The 21,645-nt window shown below is 41.5% G+C and overlaps 1 protein-coding gene across 18 annotated transcripts in view; it reads right to left on the minus strand.

Moving 5' to 3' along the window:
- NCOA2 (nuclear receptor coactivator 2) overlaps window positions 1-21,645 on the minus strand; it is a 272,679-nt gene that overhangs the window by 87,555 nt on the left and 163,479 nt on the right. For all 18 annotated transcript variants that reach the window (XM_033407126.2, XM_004280587.4, XM_033407121.2 and 15 more), the window contains 2 exons: window positions 8,009-8,113; window positions 4,148-4,320 (listed from right to left, as the gene is read on the minus strand). In XM_033407126.2, coding sequence (XP_033263017.1) covers window positions 4,148-4,320; window positions 8,009-8,094 — 259 coding nt within the window. In that variant the 5' untranslated portion in view covers window positions 8,095-8,113. The remainder of the gene's footprint in view (window positions 1-4,147; window positions 4,321-8,008; window positions 8,114-21,645) is intronic.

Raw genomic sequence — 21,645 nt, forward strand, 5'->3', positions numbered from 1 at the left:
TGTAGACACAAGACACAAAAGGCCGCTAGAGCAAAGATAATAGTAAAATGCAGTACAATAATTAGGAAATGATGAGTTTTAGTCTTCCTTACCTTTGTGTTTTTAAATATAATTTAATTGTACATCTAAACAATTTTTAATAATGGCTGCGCTTATCAAGTGGCTTATAAAATTCTTGAAATTTAACAATTGGCTCTCGTTGCTTGATAACCAGTTGACTCCAGCACACCACTGCCCCACACCCTCTCTTAAAATACTTATTTTTTGATGCTATGCACAATTGTAGGGGAAATTTACATGTATGAACCAATCTGTAATCCCAATGTTCTCATACTGGCACTACAATCAAAATTAAATCATTAGAATAATCACAATGAGAAACCAGAACGATCTTTTAGGTTGCCTGATTCAACAAGAAATCCCCCCCCGCAAATCTAGCCTGCACCAATGTGAATTTCTGAAATATACCTTTTCATTCTTATTGCTATTCACGTTCAGAAAAATAATAACGAAAGGGTGAAACCAGTTCTCCACTGACTGATAAGTACATCCTACACTCAAATATGCTGCACTGGGCTTCCCTGGTGGTGCAGCGGTTGGGAACCCCCCTGCCATTGCAGGGGACACGGGTTCAGGCCCTGGTCTGGGAGGATCCCACATGCCGCGGAACAACTAAGCCCGTGCGTCACAGCTGCTGAGCCTGCGCTCTGGAGCCCGCGAGCCACCGCAGTGAGAAGCCCGCGCACCACAACGAAGAGTAGCCCCCGTTTGCTCCAACTAGAGAAAGCCTGCGCGCAGCAACAAAGACCCAGTGCAGCCAAAAATAAATGATAATAATAATATAAAGAAAAAAGATCTTATGAAAAAATATGCTGCACTAAAGAGGCTTTAAATGAAGTGACAAATGTTTTCCAAACAATACAATTAATTTTAGATTATTATTTTAGAAAAAAGAACAAAAAGTGTTGGGGTAATAGAGGAGAGATACTACCTTAAAGAGGGCAGTAGAAATGTATTAATCATTAGAAATCCCCTCACGTTTCAGTCACTTTATGCTTCAATTTCATTTTTTAAGAGCACAGGAATCGCCATGTATTTTCCATAGGAATTTTTAAATTTAAGTTTCTAGCTAAGGAGTGTGAAACTGGACTCACTAATCCATAATTAAAACATTTGTATTTTTCATATTACTTATTATTCTTCTGTGAAATAGAAACAATATTAGTCTTCCCAGTTAGGAAAAAAGCTTATTCACTACTTATGACTATTCTTTGTAAGTTACAGACACCAGATGTTTTCCACATTTACCAGCATCATACCACAAAGGAAGAAACACCCCACTTCAATATCAAAAAGCTGGTGTTATGGTTGAATTGCAGACTCTGTGTGCACTTGGTCTGCTACTACAAGGTGCACGGCCGTGTGATGCTCTTGGAGAGCCAGTGTCTACCAAACACAGGTCTCAGAAAGTGCTACAGACAAGGGAGGTTTAATCATTTAGATAGCTGGTACCCCCCCCTCCAAAACCCCATCCTTTAGGCCATTTAAAAATATCCATCATTCCCTGCCTTAGTTCCCAAGCCTACGGAAACGTGAGGAGCAGCTGATGACCGAGCAGACTCGAGTGAAAGAGCCCATCCTGCCTGGCTGAGCTGCCCGAGCTTTGGACGCCGGCGGGTTCCTTTCACAGGAGCCTGCTTTCCTGACTGTGCAGCCTTTAGTTGCACCTCACGCAATCCAGCTTAACTCTTCAGGACAGTTAGGATTTTATTCCGCCTGATACCTGCGACTGCAATACAAATTAAGTTTGGATGACGCTGTTAAGATGATGGTTGGATTCTATTTACACCGACTGACAGTTGGGTGGGTGGACACACACAGAGGGAGAAGGAAGGGTTCCGATCCGACCTATGTGTTGCTCTTGAACCTTAGCTGGCTGCCAGCTGCTGAGAGAAATCAAGGTGGCCGCACAGAGCTGTTGGTGGATGTGGAGTCCTCTGGCCCCAGAAAAAAATGTGACTTTCTTCAAATGACCCTGTAGGGGAGCATATTATTCATAACCATTTCCCCACCTTTTTTTCCCCTGCTTTCCATCTGAAGGAAGAGCTCACTGTATGAAGATCTGAGCATAGGTGAAGAAAAAAGGTGCCTTCCTACTGAATGTGGGAAAGATATTTACTGAATACGTACTAAACGCTTACTGTGATGAGTACTTGCTGGGAGCATTTATGTAGCTCCTAATTTCTTCAACAACCGTGCAACCTATGTGTTGTGATTGCTAAATTCTATGTGAGGAAACTGAGTCGCAGAGAGAGAAAATAATCTGTCCAGGTTCAAAAAGTCTGTAAGAGACAGAACCAGGATTCATACCTAGCCTCCACCCGACTTGATTCTAAGGTCCCTGTTCTCTCTAAAAAACAATTTATTAAACAAGCAATATTCTTAAAATATTAGATTGGTCGAGAAGTTAAAAGTATACTTGTACTTTCATTTGGGTTTTAACTTCTGCTTCCCTTTTCAAAACACGTTACTTTTCAACTTAATGGAAACAATATTGTAAGAGGGAGACGTGACAGGGTTTTTATTGTCGCTGCTTCTTGGGTGGTCGTGGTATGGCGGCCTTGATTACACCCACAGAGAAAGTACGGCAGAGTCCCAGCGTGACACATCTTAACGTGTTTTATGGTTTGAAGGGGGGGAATAACCAAGGTTTTGCAAAACTGTAAAACCCTGTGCAAGATCTTGATAGTAAAATACATACACATATAACTGTTTTCAAGTGTGAAAGTTCTACCTAACGTGGGATGTTCACAAAATCGAATCATTCAAAATCTGTAGAAAGGGGCAACAAGAAGCTTAATGATTTCTCCACTGCAACGATACCAGCACCTAGAAATGCAGCAACTTCAAAGCGCTGTAACCTTGAATCAGTTATGTCTCCTAAAAATTTTAGGAATATGATTTTATCCATTTGCTGATACCAAATTGAGATTAAACTGAATTGTTGATAACTAGTGAATCTCAAAAGGAACAAAAGGAATAGGAAAGAGATGAAGGCGACTGAGGCATGCAACTGAGTAGAAAGTCCATGAAAGCTGAATGTTACGATGATATAATTTTGATGGAGAAACCAGGAAATACTAACTTTCAGAGCGGGCTGGTGTTACAAACTGCATGGTAGATGCTATGTGTATACGTTTCAGTTCTTAGAAGACAGAACTACACTTGCAAAGTTTTGGGTGCACATAGCTATAGAGACAAAGACATTATTTTTCTAAAATCTGCCTCTTTTAAATGTTATATAAAAGGCAGAGAAAAAAACGATATGAACTCTAAGAGGATGCATTCAAAAACAGATTACAGGAGATTATTATCTCCTGAAGGAAAGCAGTGTATAAAGACTTCAGGAGCATATACTGGCCCTGGGCACCAAGACGCTGTTCGTACCTGCCTAATACAGATTTTTTTTGGCACTACAAAGTCCAATGTGATTTTTAAAACATTATTTTTTAAAATTTTTTTTCTGTAGGCAAAAATATCAAAGAAGAGAGGCAGAAAATGATCTCAGGAAAAAAAAAAGAAAGAAAGAAAGAAAAGAAAACCCCAGGAAGAAAGCTGTCATGTTCTTTGTTTCAACTTCACAAAAGAATTCTATCTAGAGGTTGAGCCTTTCCAATCTATCTCTTGTCACTCAGGATATGAAACTCTAATTTAGTGGCGTGGCCAGTTGAGGCTACACTTCAATATGCTGACGAGCTGAAGCAGGAGGTGCTTCACTCCCTTACTTCTGGTTTCCATCCTCGGTTGGCTCCTTACCTGCAAACTATGACAGTCACTTGCTGTGTAAGCTGTAACAATTCTAAGGCGGGGAGGAGAATCAGTGGGCACCTGAGTTTCACTAGATGAAAAGTTACATCACCCTGCCTCACCTCGGCCCCCTCCGTCTTCAGGGAATTGTTGAATTTTATATAAAGCCTATTTATAAACCACTGCAAGTGATACCTGCATTCATCTTGCCCTGTGACATCACCTTCTCATCAATAATTTAAACCTAAGAAATGGATTAAAGGGACTCTGAAGGGACTTCTCACACATGGAAAAAGAGAAACCAACTAAACTCTCCAAAATATTCATTCACTCCTCTTACCTTGTTCTTTGATCTGACGAATTTGCTTCACAGTTTCTTTTAAGATTGCACATTTGTCAGGTTTGAAGTTAAAGTTGTCTATATCGTTAAAATTAGCAAAAATCAGCTCTGCAAGTTCTTCAATATATTTATTTTCCTGTTCACGATTACGTTTCTCAGTGCTCCTCTTGGGGCTATTACGAAAAAGATAAGCATGTTAACCAAGTTCTAAAATAAAGAGAGCAAACAAAAGTTACTTATAGAAACATGGAATACTTTGGTGGAAAAAACCCCTCAAATCTGCCCTAAATGTTGCATGTTTTTTTTTCTGAAATCAAACTTACCCCAGTTGGTAATTACATATTTACCTGTGTGATCATTTGTTCAATGTGTTTCATGTCTCCCACTGGACTTGTAAGCTTCACAAGGACAAGGACAGGATGATTTGCTCACCACTGTGCTTAATGCAACGCTTGGTAACAAAGAGGTATCAAATTCATTGTTCAATAAGTAAAGAAAAGTTTTAGAAACATAAGGGAGCTCACGCTTATAAAAATTTATTTAAGATTAATAAAAGAAGGGAAGTTAATCTAGTTAAAATAGGAATAAATAAACTTCAATGATTTTTGATAAAGCACAGCAAAATGATGAAAATAAATTTTTATGATTTCATAGACTTCTTTAGGATGTTCATAATCAAACCCAACGGCCTTTTAAGATAATGTTAAACACCACAGTACAGCTAGAAACAAAAGCGAAACTGGCCCAGGGTCTTTGTTAACTGTCCAAGCTGAATGACATGCAAAACGTAAACAAATGGTCCAAGTTCGACTTGAGTTTGAGAACGTTAATGGAAGGGAGGGAAAAAATAAAAACTGGCAAGATCTCCTCATCTGAATTTGAGGAAATAGCAAACTCAAAAGTTCCCTTTGGTAATTACAGCATACAATTTTTTTCTCAAGTACGGTAGAGTCCACTGGATGACATTCAAACAATACAATAAATAAGAAAAGCAAGTTGTTTAATGCAGCAGCTCTCTGTATTCTTAATATATAATTATTTGTATGTAATGCCAATTTATAAAATCTTGTAATGTGTAGTAGACATTCATATGTTTGCCTCTAAATATTAGCTTTATTCTCATGTACTAATAAACCTAAGATAGAACACAATCTCTCCACTTTATAGTGGTTGCACGAGTTGTCCAAGATCACCTAGTGAGTGACTGGTAGAGCAGCGACCAGAATTGGTTTTGCTAAGTCTCATCTTCACTCCTGGCTTCCACCCTATTAACTCCAGGGAAAGAGAGACAGTGGCTGCCATGCGCAGAAGAGCTAAGTTCCCATTCTGAACCTCTCTACCCCCTTCACCTCCCTCCATCACCCCTGCCCCCCAAAGATGCCAACGAAATGACACATGGGTGGGAAGGAGGGGCTGTGCTCCAAGGCCCGGGGGAGGCAGGCGCTGTGCTCATCCCAAGAACCAGCAGAGCACTGGTGAGAGAACAGCCTCCATGTACCAGCTGGCCTCCTCAGCCAGGACCGCCGGGCCCTGAAGGCGGTTTGACAGACAGAAGGCTGAGGCTGGCCAGGAAGGCCCAGGGAACCTACAGGCCACACACAGGAGATGGGGGCTGCGGTGTGGACGGTGGCCTTTTTTTTTTTTTTGCAGTACGTGGGCCTCTCACTGTTGTGGCCTCTCCCGTTGCGGAGCACAGGCTACGGGCACGCAGGCTCAGCAGCCATGGCTCACAGGTCCAGCCACTCCGTGGCATGTGGGATCTTCCCAGACTGGGGTGCGAACCCGTGTCCCCTGCATCGGCAGGTGAACTCTCAACCACTGCGCCACCAGGGAAGCCCCATGGACGGTGGCCATTTAAGCTGCTTGTTTTGCTTGGCGACCAGGCGGGGAAAACGGAATGGCTTTCTGCTCTTCCTCTTTCTTTTCCTAGTCCTCTTCCCTACCGCTCCTCATGGGATCTTTCTACTGGCCACGGGACAGAAGTGGCTGTCTAACTTTTTTTTTTTTTTTTGCGGTACACGGGCCTCTCACTGCTGTGGCCTCTCCCGTTGCGGAGCACAGGCTCCAGACGCGCAGGCTCAGCGGCCATGGCTCACGGGCCCAGCCACTCCGCGGCATGTGGGATCTTCCCGGACCGGGGTACGAACCTGTGTCCCCTGCATCGGCAGGCGGACTCTCAACCACTGAGCCACCAGGGAAGCCCTGCATTTCTCTTAATTGATGACCTCACTCTTCTCTCACCCAATCTGTCCACGGCCTCCCCAGCCAAGGAATATCTCTAAAATAACTTTTTTATGTTAATATCCTTCAATCTCTAGCCATTATTCACAGGATAAAGTACAAACTCACAAATACACCATAGAAAGCCCTTTATGATCCAGCTCCTCCCAGCCTGTCCAACCTCATCTTTTTCTGCTTTCTAATATGTGAATTTCCTCCTTCTCTCAAAGCTCTCCCCCGCTGTACTCCCCCAGCACCCTGTCCATACCTCTAATAATATGGCCTCCCATTGGATGAGAAATGGCTTTCACGGGGCCCCCTCTGCAGCAGGCATCTACTCTTTTTGCCTGTGCAGAGTCTGTTCTCTTCTTTTGGTAGCAGAACTTTGGGAGCTACTTGGGCTCCATCGGAAGGCCTGTCAATCCAGGTGCTCTGCCCTCCCTTCCCAAGGGGTGGGCTCCTGAGCTACACCAGGCCAATCAGAAGCTCTTCCCAGAATTCCACTGGGTAGAATGACCCCAAATGGACAAGAGGTGGAGCTGATTCCCTTTGGCAGCAGTGCCTTGGTGACACAGTCCATTAACTCTGCTCTCTAGATCCTAGGAGTTATCCTCATTCCAAGCTCCCCTAAAACTTAGTTCATATTTTGATCTTTTAATTTTTTTTTTTTTTTTGCGGTACGCAGGCCTCTCACTGCCACTGCCTCTCCCATTGCGGAGCACAGGCTCCGGACGTGCAGGCCCAGCGGCCATGGCTCACCGGTCCAGCCGGTGTCAAAGTATATTGTCGGAAAATTCCTAGGAATGGAACTGATAGTTCAAAAGAAGATATGCATTTATAATTTTAACAGATACTGCTAAATTACCCTGCATGGAGGTTATAACAACTCATACTTCCACCCATAATATATGATATGCAACTTGTTTTAAAATTATTTGTTTTATTCACTGAAGACCCACAGTCTTTATCACCAATTCAAAAGCAAGGGGATTCACCATTTCATTTCTTGCTCTTAAATATAAAAAAAAAGAAAGAAAGGGCTTCCCTGGTGGCGCAGTGGTTGGGAGTCCGCCTGCCGATGCAGGGGACGCAGGTTCGTGCCCCAGTCTGGGAGGATCCCACATGCCGCACAGCGGCTGGGCCCGTGAGCCATGGCCACTGAGGCTGCGCGTCCGGAGCCTGTGCTCCGCAACGGGAGAGGCCACAACAGTGAGAGGCCCGTGTACCGCAAAAAAAAAAAAAAAAAAAAAAAAAGAAAGAAAGAAAGAATAAAATCCAGTATAAATATAACAGCAAACTTTTTTACTATGGGTTGACTTGTCATTATGACATTCTAAAAGCAAACAGGAGTAAAAATGTGAAAAGTTCAAGATTATATAGAATAAACTGGTTTTAAGAGTCAAAGTACACAGGGGACCCAGAAGTATGTAGCTTTCCTCTTCTTGTAAAGAATAATAAAATCTGTAACCGATTAGCATATCTAAAATGTAAATAATACATAACTGTCCAAAGGCTTGACAGTTAGGGAGAAAAACCAAAGAGCATCTGAATCAGGTGTGAAATCAGTGTGATACAATATCAAAGGCTCATGCATGTGGCTTTCATGGGCAATACTGGTTGTGTTCTCAGTGAGAATCTAACCTGGGTCCAAGTTGGTCAGGACATTCCTTACGCTTTCTTGTCTCTGCCCTAGATGGGTCAGAGGTATTTTCTCCCATCCCACTCATCTTGAACACATATCAGCAACTGAAACAGAAAACAAGGAGAAAACAAGTGAAGAGAGCTGATGATCAATTTACCAACAATAAAAAAAGCTATGGCTTTAATCAGAAATTTGACAGCAGTAATTAACACACTGTTTTGACTTATGTGCATGTATAATTCCCAATGAAAAGGCATGTATAATTTTTTTTTGTAACTGTGCTTAAGTTAAGCAAATGTAAAGGTAAACAATTAAAAAACAAACAAGCCTACCTCAATGGGCCCACTCTTTGAACAGGAGTTGTATTTCAGCAGCACCCTGAACTATACGCAATCTGCTAGTCTTGCGTCTCTGCTGCCAGCCTCCAGTTTCAGGAGTGCTCTTGCACTGTGTGGGAACTACAGGTGCCATAAGGGGCTCCTCCCAGACTCTGTTTGGGGTTGGCCAATGTCAAGTCTGTGCTGCAATCACTCACCCATGAAGAACAGCCCCGGGAAGAGGCAGTGCCTCGCCACAAAGCTGAATGTTTCCAGATCCGACCAGGGCGCTCTGACACCCCTGTCCTGGCGAGCAATGTCCCTCAAACAGAGGATCTTCCTGCCTCCCTGGCATCTCCCTGGGGTCTCCTCCTGCATCAGCTGCTCACTGCTCCCTCCTCAGGGCCCTCTCTCCTGGCAGCTCCCTCCCTGAGCAGTGGCTTTCTCTCACATCCTGCCACCCCTGACCCTCCCTCCCTCCCTCAGCTGATTCTAGCTGCAATCTCCCAAGGTCTTAAGATGCACTCAAAAGATCAGAAACATTACTGACCCTAATGGAAGAGGCCAATTACTGGCCCCTGCTCTCTGAGTTCCTTTCCCTAAGAAAATAAAAGGACATATAATAAGAGAATCAGTGTGTTCACATTGGTCATGATGAGCGCCATCAAAATAACATTTAAATATGCAAATAACAAGAGTGACAGAGGTTTAAGTTCCAAAAGAACTAAGCAAAGGGACTAGAAAAGATTTTGAGGAAGTGGAAGACGGTGTTACTTAAGGTGCTTAATAACTGCTCAGCAAAAGAAAAGCAACAGCCCCAAAGGTTTAAGTCAGCATTTACAAGTCTCTCCTGGAGTTCTAATTCTATGCCATTTCCCCGTCTTCTGTCCCCCAGGCTTCAAAAACTACCTTCGCCCTCCTTCTTTTCCTGCAGTGGCTTTTCATCCTTTCCAGACTGGAAAAATCAGAGGGACGTGCCTTATCAGTAGAAGGTCAAGAACTTATAGAAGATGCCATAGAGTAACAGGTTCATCGAGAGCAAGGACAAAGAGGAAGGTGGGCTAAGAGAGCACCGCCCAGTTCCAATGGTGGCAGCACAGCCACATAGCCAATCCAACTGCCCGGCCGCTCCCCAGGCTGGGATCTGGGCGCTCAGGTTCACTACACTCATTTTTTCTGGCCTCAACTCTGATCCAGGCGGGGAAGAGGAGTTAAACTTTTTTTTGAGGAATCCCATGTAAGGAGGATGAAGAGACACTGTATCAGTTGAGGGAGGTGGCGCCAATTACATTCTATTCAAGAGGTCACATCAGGAGGGGACAACTCTGAAAGGTAGTGCCAGAGCTTCCTGCTGCTGGGAGCAATGTAACTCGTCCCAAGGTCCTGTGCTGTACTCACAAGTTTGGGCTGATAAGTATAAACTGTATCTCGTTACTGTGCATTTAGCATTTACTCTGCACCAAGCGATTTACAGATATAATTTAATCAGCAAAGACAGACTATGAGAAGCAAGAGAGCAAAGAAGCCAGGACACATATCCAAGCTCCACCAGTTGGTTCGCTGTGGGACCTTAAGAAGAAGTTACCTCTCGTGCCTCGATTACCTCTTCTGTAAAATGGGGATAATCATTAGCATCTATAGCACAAGGCTGTTGAGTGGATCAGCAAAGGGCAGAAGTGGGATTGACACACAGGCTTACACACTCTTAACCACTGAGTTATGGCAAGGGGTCGCCTCATCAAAACAGCCATTCTTCCTCTAATCATGGAATCACGGGTCAGATGGGAGAAGCAAGATCCGGACTGCCTGGCCCCCATGCTCGACTCCTTCCCCCTCACCTAAATATCATTTGTTCATTCAAAGACTGCCTGCCCGCCACTGTGCGTCAGGCTCAGTGTGTGAGGACCGTGAGAAGGGATGTCTCTCTCTGGAAGAAAACAAGGTGAGAGAGAGAAATTTATGTAGGAAAAACTCCAACAAGGAAAAACAGGTGAGATCCAAGAAGGAACACGAGTGAGCTCTCAACAACCAACCTAGGGGATTTTCACCCTGGAAGCAGCTTTCTATAAATCAAAAAAATTTAAGTAAATTTTTATCATCAAAATATAGCCCCTGAAATGTAACAAAATACCCTATATAGTAGGTATATGTGATAAGTCTGTAGATACAAATGGCCACCCCCCAGCAAAAGTATTAAAAAGTATAGTATTGAATACTATCAGAAAGCTTAGAAAGCTTCTCAACAGACAAGTAAAATAAGTGACTGTTTTCCTTGAAGTCGCATATACTCAGTTTGGGGTTTAGCATTAGCATCAGCATCACCTACTTTTAGTTTTCCCAAAACATATATCTAATAATTGTAACTCTGCAGGAAGGGACAGCGCTGATGCATTTCAACAAGGGACTGGATGGAAGTGAGGCGTGAAGGCAGGAGCGCCCGGGTTCTGGTCCAAGCACACTAAAACCATTTGAGCAGACTCTTTATGTTTTACTTGTATCTACCCAAGTCTGGTTCACAAACCACTCCATTTGTAGCTTTAAAACTCATTATTGGGCTTCCCTGGTGGCGCAGTGGTTAAGAATCCCCCTGCCAATGCAGGGGACTCGGGTTTGAGCCCTGGTCCGGGAAGATCCCACATGCCGCAGAGCAACTAAGCCCGTGTGCCACAACTACTGAGCCTGCGCTGTAGAGCCCGCGTGCCACAACTACTGAAGCCCGTGCGCCTAGAGCCTGTGCTCCGCAACAAGAGAGGCCACCGCAATGAGAAAACCGCACACTGCAACGAAGAGTAGCCCCCGCTCGCCACAACTAGAGAAAGCCCGCGCGCAGCAACGAAGACCCAACGTGGCCAAAAATAAAATAAATAAATATTTTTAAAAAATCATGATTTTCTGCTTGAACTAAGTTATTTAAACGCCAACTTTCCCCTTTTATTTTTATGTGATGGTACCTTAAACACACTTCCTCAAAACCTAAAAATTTCAGCTTTTCAGACATTCTTGCTTGTTCGTCTGTGTCTGCCCCATACGTCCTCTTTTCTGAGCAACTTTCCTAGGCTATGGGTGCCCAGGACACACTGCCAACCAAACTTTAAACCACCAAAGGGAAGAAAAAGGACTGGGGGTGGGGGTGGTCTGCAGTCACTGGCCAAGCTGGGGACAGGCGGATGCCCTCTGCCAGCCGCAGCCATCAGGCTGGGGATGCCCTGTCTGAATCACTGCTCATCTCCCAGGGAAAAAAAGGACAGACTCTCAGACGGAGAAAAAAAGGAAAAAGCGAATTTAGTGCTGGAGCAGGGAGAGGAGGAGGCTGGGGAAGGTGGTGACAGGCAGTGGACGGCTCCTGGCGCCTCCCACCTGCCTGCCACGGGGCCAGAAGTAGATGTGATGTTACAGCAGACGTGTGGATTTAAGCCCTGCTCCTCAGTGGATGAACCAAACAAATGACAGGAACCTCATCAGTGAGGTTCTCAAAGAGAAGAACTGAGGGGCTCTAACCTAGACTGCTCTAACTGATGTTCTTAACGCCCTGTGGAGGCTCGGCTGGCAGCAAGTGTTAGTATTTCACGCCCGAGCGTGCGTGCGTGCGTGCGTGTGTGCGCGCGCGCTAGGGGAGTCAATTCTTTTCCCACCCAAGTAACACATAAAAACCAGTGACAGATAGACAGATAGATCTATGGCTTCCAGGGTGCACGTACACATAGAAAAATCATCGAAAATAAAATAAACTGGGGGGAGGGATAGACTAGGAGATTGGGATGGACATATACACACTACTATATATAAAACAGATAACTAATAAGGACCTGCTGTATAGCACAAGGAACTCTACTCAATCCTCTGTAATGACCTATATGGGAAAAGAATCTCAAAAAGAGTGAATATAGGTATATGTATAACTGATTCACTCTGCTGTATACCTGAAACTAACACAACGCTGTAAATCAACTATACTCCAATAAAAATTAATTAAAAAAATAAACTGTATAGATAGATGAGTTTTAATGGATTTTTGTAGATCAAAGTTACATATTAATTTGCAGTGAAAAGGAAGGAAATGGAGAATACAGAAGGGCAGCATTGAAGGTTTAGACATTTTATTTTGTGAGTAGGTCTAACCTAATAGTTTCTTAAAAGGTCTGCATGTTTTCAACATTCACATGAAATTAACGTTCTGGAGCATTTCACTCTGAATTCTGAAGAGTTCAATGTAAATCACAAAAACTGAAAATGACACAAGTAAACTCCTGGGTCATATCTGATGGGAAATGACAGTCATAGAGAACAAGCCAGTTTCTACCAGATGCTGGGTGGAGCGCGGAGTGTGTGTGAAAGGACAAGACTGGAAAAGAAGTTCCAATTTGTCCATTCTTGTTATCTAGAACCAAACAATAGCTCTGCTTTCACTGTGACAGCACATCCTCCCTCACATCCTCTGATATCAACTTGTACGAACTAGACAGTTAGAGGAAAGATTTACAGCCACAAGAACTGATGTTTGATTTTCTTAAATTAGCAATATTCTGGGCGGGTACGTGTGTGAATAATGCCAGTTAAATCCTTAGCATAATGACAGAAAGCAAAACAAAATGTTAACCCTCAATACAGCTAAAAAATGCACTCTTCTTGCATGAAATTCACCGACGTAGCTTACAAGGTAACAAAGCTGTTGCTCACAATACAGCCTCATGCCATTAAAATTAGTTAATCATCCAGAATTTATGTAAATGATAATGTACATTTTATCTTTTATCAGTATTGGCCATCTTCCAAACAAGGCCTGTAGGGCTGTCAGATTTTTTATATGCTGAACAAATTCAGTTAAAGAAGAAATAAGGATAATGCTGTTGCTGAACTCCAAACATAATAAGTGATCAAACATCAGATCTCTATTGCCAGTTTCAAGAAATATTTTTTAAAAGTTAGGCCCGCTCTGAAATTCCTCACCTCACTTGGAGATGAAATTTATAATGAAATGACATACAAAGCTGTTGGAACAACTTTTCTTATCAACACCTATGTGAGGAGGAGCTGCCTGATAAATCATCCAGCTCTTGATATGAGACCAGAAATGCCTCTATACTTTCTAAGGCCTTCCAGGCTCTTCCAGAACTCTCTTTACAAGAGACAGATGACACTGTTGTGTACTCTGTGGTCTGATTCTTCACAAACTTTGCAAGACTAAGAAATACTCAAGTAATATTAAAAGTGTACATACATCTTCACTTAAGCACTTTTCCATTTCTATTCTATTAAGTTGATTATGAAAGGATAATCTTTTAGGGTCCTCCATTGCTCAGAAGTCCACCTCAAAAGTCAGATGCATGCATTATTTCTTTATCACAAGTAAAAACATCTGTTCATTCTAAACTGTAAACAATTTCTCCCTCAGAATATACTGTGTTCCAGGAGGATCCCTTTATGTTACAGAAGCAAAATTTCTGGGTCAGACTCTGATAAGCCTAAAAAAACACAGTATCTACTTTTAAAATATACACAACGTGCTTTTAGGATGTAGATGCCCGAGAAAGGTAGAAAATAGGGAGTGGGCCAATCCTTGGACGTCAGTTAGAGGATACAGCAGTGAAGACAAGGGAGGGGAAAAACCACTTTCTAAACAGTGTCAACTAAACAAAACTACCCAAAGCAAACAATATTTTGGCAAGACCCCAACTCTTGGCAAGAGTTAAAAAAATCTTCCATGCAGTAAGTATACAGATTGTATGCAAGGACGTATCGTTGATTCATCCAAACAAGCAAACAAAGAGCATCACACATACAAACACAACGTAAGCAGAACTTTGAAGATTTACTGAATGCAGGGATGAGAGCACACAGAAAAAAAACCTCTTCCTTCCCACTGGCAAGACAAGTAATGCATTAATACAGTGATAGAAGAGGCTATTCAATATTTCAAAAGTAAATTTTTGTTAGTAAAACGATATATTATTTTCCCCGAAGTGTTACTTTTTACTGGATCATAGAAACACTTTTAACTTCATCTTTACATGATATTATTTTGTTCCTTGCTTTTCATACGATAAAATTTTAGTTTACCCCACACATTACAGTGTGTATTTTCATAAAACTGCACATTAATTCATACAGTGACAAGAGTTAAGTTGCAAAGTTTTAGGAGATTCCCTTCATACAAATCCAGAATAAAGGGCATCTTACCGGAAACAAATTCTCAGTTGAACTTCACTACTTTTGAGCAACTTACTGTACGCGTGGTTTTTTAAATTAACTTCAATAAGTCAAACACATACTATTATTAGGAGATGATTTTTCCAAAATAAAACACTAACAGTTTCCAGTTGGATACAGGATTTCAGCAAATACCACAGACTACAACTGCATCTCTTCTTCTCCAAGTAAAATGGCTTCAACACCTACCTTCTCTTATGCTGTTTCTCACTCCACAGGAACATAATAACTGCGTAGAGACAAATGTTTAAGCTAAAAATTCCTTCCTTTTCAATATGCCCCACTCTCAGATTTACTTTTGTATAATAGCCTTAAAGTGGTATATTAGACAGTAACTAGAAGACATATTCCATTTTCTGACTGAAAGCCAATAATCCTCATGAATTTTTTAGCTAAAAGACACTTCAAGATGCCATTGGGAAGACTGTAATAAACACATTAGGCTGCAAATGGGCGGCAGCCACTCTTTAACACATGCTGCAATAATCAAATAAATGGCTAAATTCATTTTCGCTGGTTACACAAATATTTTGCTGTAACATTTCCATAATCTCCATCTCTCGTAAAGAAGGAAAAATCCTCTCTGAAAGTCTTATCTTAGCAAAATTCGGTGCAGGATATGTCAGTAGCAGAGAGCTGTTCTAAACTATCATTACCAACGGGCGGGGGGGGGGGGGGGAGGAAACGTCTAGTCTGACATCAGTGGCATAAGATGGTTTCCACTTTCTGAATTCTCACAGGCTAAGTTCCTTAATATAGCCAGTCACTGGGCTGCTTCTACACCCAACGACGTCAGCCGGTGCTAATCCAGCCAGGAATAGCAAGACTAGGTTTTAACAAGGCCTCAGATGAGGAAACACCAGGGGAAGAACTGCATTCCTTGCATAATGTAAGCACTTCTCGCCCCTTCAAGCAGGGTGTACTTAGTCCCTATTAAATATCTGGAAAACCATTTTTCACCAAAGGCTTGGCATTCTGGAAAGAAGTCATCCAACTAAGAACCACAATGTAGTGCTTGTGTTAGAGTTTCATAAACTTCTCCAGATTAAAACTCAATTCTCTGTCTTAATTCTGAAACCCATTTTAAACTTGAGATTTCAAAAAAGCCTTCCTAATTTATGAGAAAAACTTACAGAAATGTCCAGGGCAAGACAGTCTATACCTATGTAAAAAGTATTTTTGATTATTCCAGTTGTAAAAAGTTTTTAAGTAAATAAATGAGAATCTTCTCCCACAGTATAATATGTTGTTTGCTGTTTTTTTGCTAACACTTATTACTTATTAAGCGTTAAGCACTTTTCTTGTTTAAAAACCTACATTTTAATGTTTTTTTATATATGTGCATGTACACATACACACCCTCTCTCTCTCTCTCTCTCACACACACACACACACACACACACACACACGCACGCACACCCTCACCCTTTACAGATTATCTAACCTCTCTGACCTGTTTCCATAAGTAATTTGCTCAAATTGCTCAGATAATAACTGACAGGTCAGGAGTCACGCTCGAGTGTAATCATAACGGCTATCATTTACTGAGTGCTTACCATCTTGGCAGGTATTCTCTAGGTACTTTACACATAGGTAGACCTTTAGTTCCCATAACCATCTATGATTATCACCAATTTACAGATGAGGAAGCTGAGGTACAGAAGAGCTACAGTAACCTGACTGAGGCCACATCGTTAGGAAGTTTTAGAGCTCATAAGTGAATCCAAACACCTCCTCAATTCTTAACCACTGCAACGTGAGCACTGAGGCTCCTATTCTTTAATTACTTTCACTGAAGTGAGAAATGTAAACTTATGTAAATTACAGAAAGCAGCATATTTTAACTTAATTTGATAAACACTGAATATGTAATTTAAAAGTACTTTTTGCCAAAAATACAGTAGTTTCATTGTAAAATTCGAAATACTATAAAAAATGCCTAGCATCATTCATCTATCCATTCAATAAATAATTAATGCACCAGGCACTGTTGTAGACATGGATAGAGCCAGGAACAAAACAGACAAAGCCCCTGTCCTGCTGAAGCTCATGTTCTATTGCAGAAAGGAAATCCTGCCTCAGCTCATAAGCAATTATTCCCTGAAGAAAAATGAAACATTACCATTATTACTGAATTTATTATGAAGTTACTGAAGTAATAAAACCAGCTAGGAATTTTCTCTGGCACACCACGAATGCTGAGTTTCATTCAAAATAGTAAAAGCCTTCTTTTTCCTACAGAATCAGAAGTAGTAACTGGTTAATTTTAAAAGGCAGTCATCAAGAGCAATTACAGAAAATGATACCTACTAGTTAAATCATTTCGTTTTAACTTTAAACATCACATATTTGAGTATCGGTCTCCATTGGGGTTTCATATTGTCTTTCTCACATAAATCAAACCTATCATTAAGGCACTGTCTACTATTTCCAAGTTTTGTTTATTTAAAATAGAGCTAGGGGCTTCCCTGGTGGCGCAGTGGTTAAGAATCCGCCTGCCAATGCAGGCGACACAGGTTCAAGCCCTGGTCTGGGAAGATCCCACATGCCGCGAACCAACTAAGCCCGCGAGCCACAACTACTGAAGCCCGTGTGCCTAGAGCCCATGCTCCACAACAAAGAGAAGCCACCACAATGCAGAGTAGCCCCCGTCTGCTGCAACTAGAGAAAGCCCGCGCGCAGCAACGAAGACCCAACACAGCCAAAAATAATAAATAAATAAATAAAAATAATAATAAAATAGAGCTAGAACTCACAGACACTTAGAGTTCTTATAAGTGCTTATGAGGTATAGATTTTCATTATTTTTTCCCAGTCTTTTACAGATGTGTTGCGTATACCTATTTGGAAGCAATTTTGGTCCAGCTGAGTTTTTCAAACCATTCATCTTAGTTTTTATAGAAACGTATGTACCTTTTCACACTCACAATCAGTTACATAATATTTAATAAAATTATGTGATTACAATAACAAGCACAACTAGCATAAACCAGTCTGGACAAGAAGCCGGCTCTTGGTAGGCATGCAACGTCCCTGCTGTGCAGAAGTGTGGGGTGTTCTGCATTGCCCACCAGCCTGGGGCACTTGGAGCCTAGCATTCTTGTGATTTACAGAGGGAAATGCAGATCATGTGGTCAGTTCCAACCTTTCAGCCCCAATGAAAGTTGATTATGAAAATGAGAATTTATGCAAAGCTAACCTGAAAGCATAGATCATGAAATCCTTCAATAAGTTTAACTGAATATGTATTACATGCCATGCATGGTTCTAGGAATTGGGGGATACGGCAATGAACGAAACAGACCAAGTCTTTTGTCCATAAGAGAAACAGTGAAACAAATAAAATTTACCATATCAGGTAGTGATCAGAGCTATATAAAAAAATATATATGTAGGGCTAGGATAGTACAACGTGTCAATAGATGGGGGTGAGGAGTGCCATTTTACCTGGGTGGTCAGGAAAGTTCTCTCTTGATAGAGTGACACCTTTCTAACAGAACTCTAAGATCCATAATAGAATTTCTTTATTATGCAACCATTAAAACAAAATTCAGGAAAAGTCGTACAATGCAATGGCTAAGAGCACATCCTCTGGTGTCAACTCAGGTTTGGAATGCCCAGAATACCACATATTAGTTGTGCTAATTAACCCTATTGGACCTAAGTTTCCTCATTTCTAAAACTGTAGAAATACTAATACATACTTTTATAAGTTTGTTGAGAGCATGAAATGTAAAGCGCATAGAACAATGATTGGCATCTAGTAAGGGCTTATTTAATAAATGTAAGATATTATAGGTTGAATTTAATACCATGTAAATGCTTATGAAACAATCTAAGCTGATGGTGAATTACAGTTAAAGAGAAAAATTAATTTATAGAAAAAAATTAGAATTCACCAATGTATTAGCAGTTAAATTGTTTCAACAAGCACTGTGGGTATAATTTAATGTTTGCATTTTCCAAGTTTCCTTTCATTAACACATCAGGTTTTAATAAGTTTACCAAAAGGCAGAAAGGAGGAAAGGGAGAGGGAGGCAGAGAGGGAGGGAAGGAGACCCGGCCGCGCCACTGGAAGAAAACAAAAACAACAAGCAAACCAGAGATTCTTTTAAATAACCAGGCTCTCCAGCATGCAAATTAAAACATACAAATTGTTAACATGCTTATTTTCAGGAAGCATATTGCATAAAATGAGGTAAAGCTACTCTATGGTAAGTGGCACGAAAAATGCCTAAAGTGAATGAAATAAGAAATTGGATCCCCTTTTACAGGTAAGTATTTGCAATGAAATTTAAAGTATAAATTATTTCCTTTTACCAATCAAAGGATATTCTGTAACAGTATTCTATAACTACTGAAACTCTATTACAACCAAATTATATTTTCTCCAAATCTACCCTAAGTTCTTCTAAATAAGAAAGATGGAGGCTCTTGGTCATTCTGGACTCATTACTGTATCCTAGTCTTAACTTTTGTAACTTTCTCATGTTTTCTCTCCCACAGATGCGACTCTTCTAAAGCAAGAACAATGTCCAAATCACAAGAACCTTCCAGCAAAGGTTACTCAAATCGCGCTTCCTCAGGAAAATCTTCTCTTTCAAGTTCAGCTGAAAAGCCATCTTCTTTATGCAGGCCTCATGGATTCCACTAGGAAGAATTAGAGGTTCCCTTCTACTTGTTCCCTGGCCCATAGGACATGCGATTAAGTTAACGCTTCTTTCTTCTGCATCCTCAGTTGCCTCCTTCCCAGTGAGGGTCCAGGGCATTCTCCTGATGGGCCAGGCAGGCCCACACTGCTGTCCCCCACGCCAGGTTCTGGGCGCCAGAGATGCCACGGAAGACACTCTCTTTCCTTTTCTCATTCACACTCATTTCACTCCAAGCTTTCCTAGCGTTCTCCAAGCATTCTTTGTCTCCAGTCAAACAGAACACAAAGCAGGGGCAAAACTTTTAAGCATGTCCCAGGGACAACGTTTAGGACCCAAATGAAATGTCTGTGGTTAGAGAAGAAAAAAGGATCACAGTTATACAGCTCCTTGGGGCAGTTTAAATTATGTCTCGTATATAAGAAGTCTTTTTCTGGAATACTTTTTTATGTTCTTTCCCTCTTCTCTTCCACAGAAGTGGAAAGTGAGCAAGGAGGAAAACCCTGGTTTGGTGGGAGGACCTCCGATTCATTTTTTCACCATACAAATTCTGGCAAACTTTCTTTTCGTCAGATCGTTACAATAACTCCAAACAGTATCTGCTATGAGGCAATGGTTGCCATCAAAAATAGAAAAAAGGCAGCTCTGGATCAACAGGTCCCCCTTCCCCCAGTCCAATTTGTTCTTATAAAAATAAGCCAAATTAGGCATTTTTATTTGCAAATAACACATACCTACAGAATGATTTACTGAGAATTACTAGAATTTAGAAAGTTATTTACAAGAATTCATTATTTGAAAAGAATTTAAAAATTACCTTGGCACCTGAACTTATAAGCCGAAACACTTACTTTAACCATTTTCTTCACTCTCAAACACTGGATTTTAGTAATTATCGAAACTAACCATACTTGAGTTTAGGAGAGATTTGTACTTCAGCTTAAGTTTCAAACTTGGAACACATAAACAGCTCTCAGTAGAAGTGCAATCATGCTGTTAGTATTGCGATTGTACAACGGAGCCCAATTCTCTGACCTCAGGATCGGGGCGTGGAGAATTAGGGAGCCCTCTCGATTTGCCAGACTTTGTAAGAGCAGAGCTGTCCTGGAGAGCTGTCAATGGAGGGCTTTCTCCTTCCCGCTCCAGATGCAGAGTTATTGCATTTTGGGGAACTAAAGTTATAACTGGACTCAAGAACTGAGTTTCTTCTAATCACCCTTTGGGTAGTTAATACAAATTTAAACCCAAATGAGCTTAAAGGGCGCTAAAAATAATAATTTAATGGACTAGATCAGGGTGGTCTCAAACAGGCATTGAAAAGATTAAAACAACTTCCTCCTATTGGAGAATGTGTCCTTCTGTACCTTTTTTTTTTTTCAATCAGTCCTAAAAATGTGTTCGCACTGAGAGAGTGAAGAATCATTGTTTTTGTAAAACCTACAGCTATGGATAAAGATCTGTAAGGCTGCTGCACCTTATTTAACCATAACTGGCAAGTTAATAAGCATGAAATGAAAACTTTAAAGAAATTAAGGTAATTGCTTGACACCTCAGATACAGGTAACTATTATATTCCTTTTGCTTGGTATCGGGGGAAAAAAGAGAACTCATTAAGCTGAAACTCAAACCCTGGCTCCAGTTAGGATAAATGATGTAGAAAAAACTAAGCTCTCAGAGAAATCACAACACATTATATATGTATGTTCATAACACTGGCATATGACTTCTTTAGTTTGGTGTTTTAAGGCAATGTTGCGAAATCCAGAGTAATGACTATTACGCAGGGCAAAAACATATTTGGGCCCCGGACAATTAAATTGTATATAAGGTTAAGTTTCTAATTAATAAAGATCTCTTCTTGGTATTAAAAATATAACCTAAATTATAGGATTTTAATTTAAAAATCTATTTGCATTTCTTTCCTTCTGATGTTCAACTGCGCTGATAATTGAGTAGCTGCCGAGAGCAAACTACTGGGCTCTCTGGACACTGTGATACGATCACGGAGTAAGAAACAGAACTTAATCTCAAGAAATCAAAGACTTAGGAAGAAGAAACAAGTATGTAGTAAACTAACGCGGGATCCAGCACACATGAAAAACACAAAGTGCTCGCGAAGAGAAATCACTTCTTGTCGTGGGGAGCCTCGGTGAAGGTCTGACGAATGGGCCGAGTTGGGTTTTGAAGAAGGGGTACTACATTTCAAAGGGAAGCTGGGGTGGTGGTGAGGATGTCCCAGGACCCTAGGGTGCCAAAGCGGTGCGCTTAATAGAGAGCACGGTCGGGCCAGAGATGCTGGGTGACCACACGGCCATGTGACTCGACAGCTGGGGGGCTCTGGGTCTTTCCATCCTCACCCAATCTCTTCTCCCCCCAGGATGCTGTCAGGCCCTGGTTATGGTGCTGGCTGCACCCTACCTCCCCCAGTGCCACCCGGGAGCTGTGGGAAACGCACCCTCCGGC

The sequence above is a fragment of the Orcinus orca genome, chromosome 17, assembly GCF_937001465.1.
Source record: "Orcinus orca chromosome 17, mOrcOrc1.1, whole genome shotgun sequence".
Classification (NCBI taxonomy): domain Eukaryota; kingdom Metazoa; phylum Chordata; class Mammalia; order Artiodactyla; family Delphinidae; genus Orcinus; species Orcinus orca.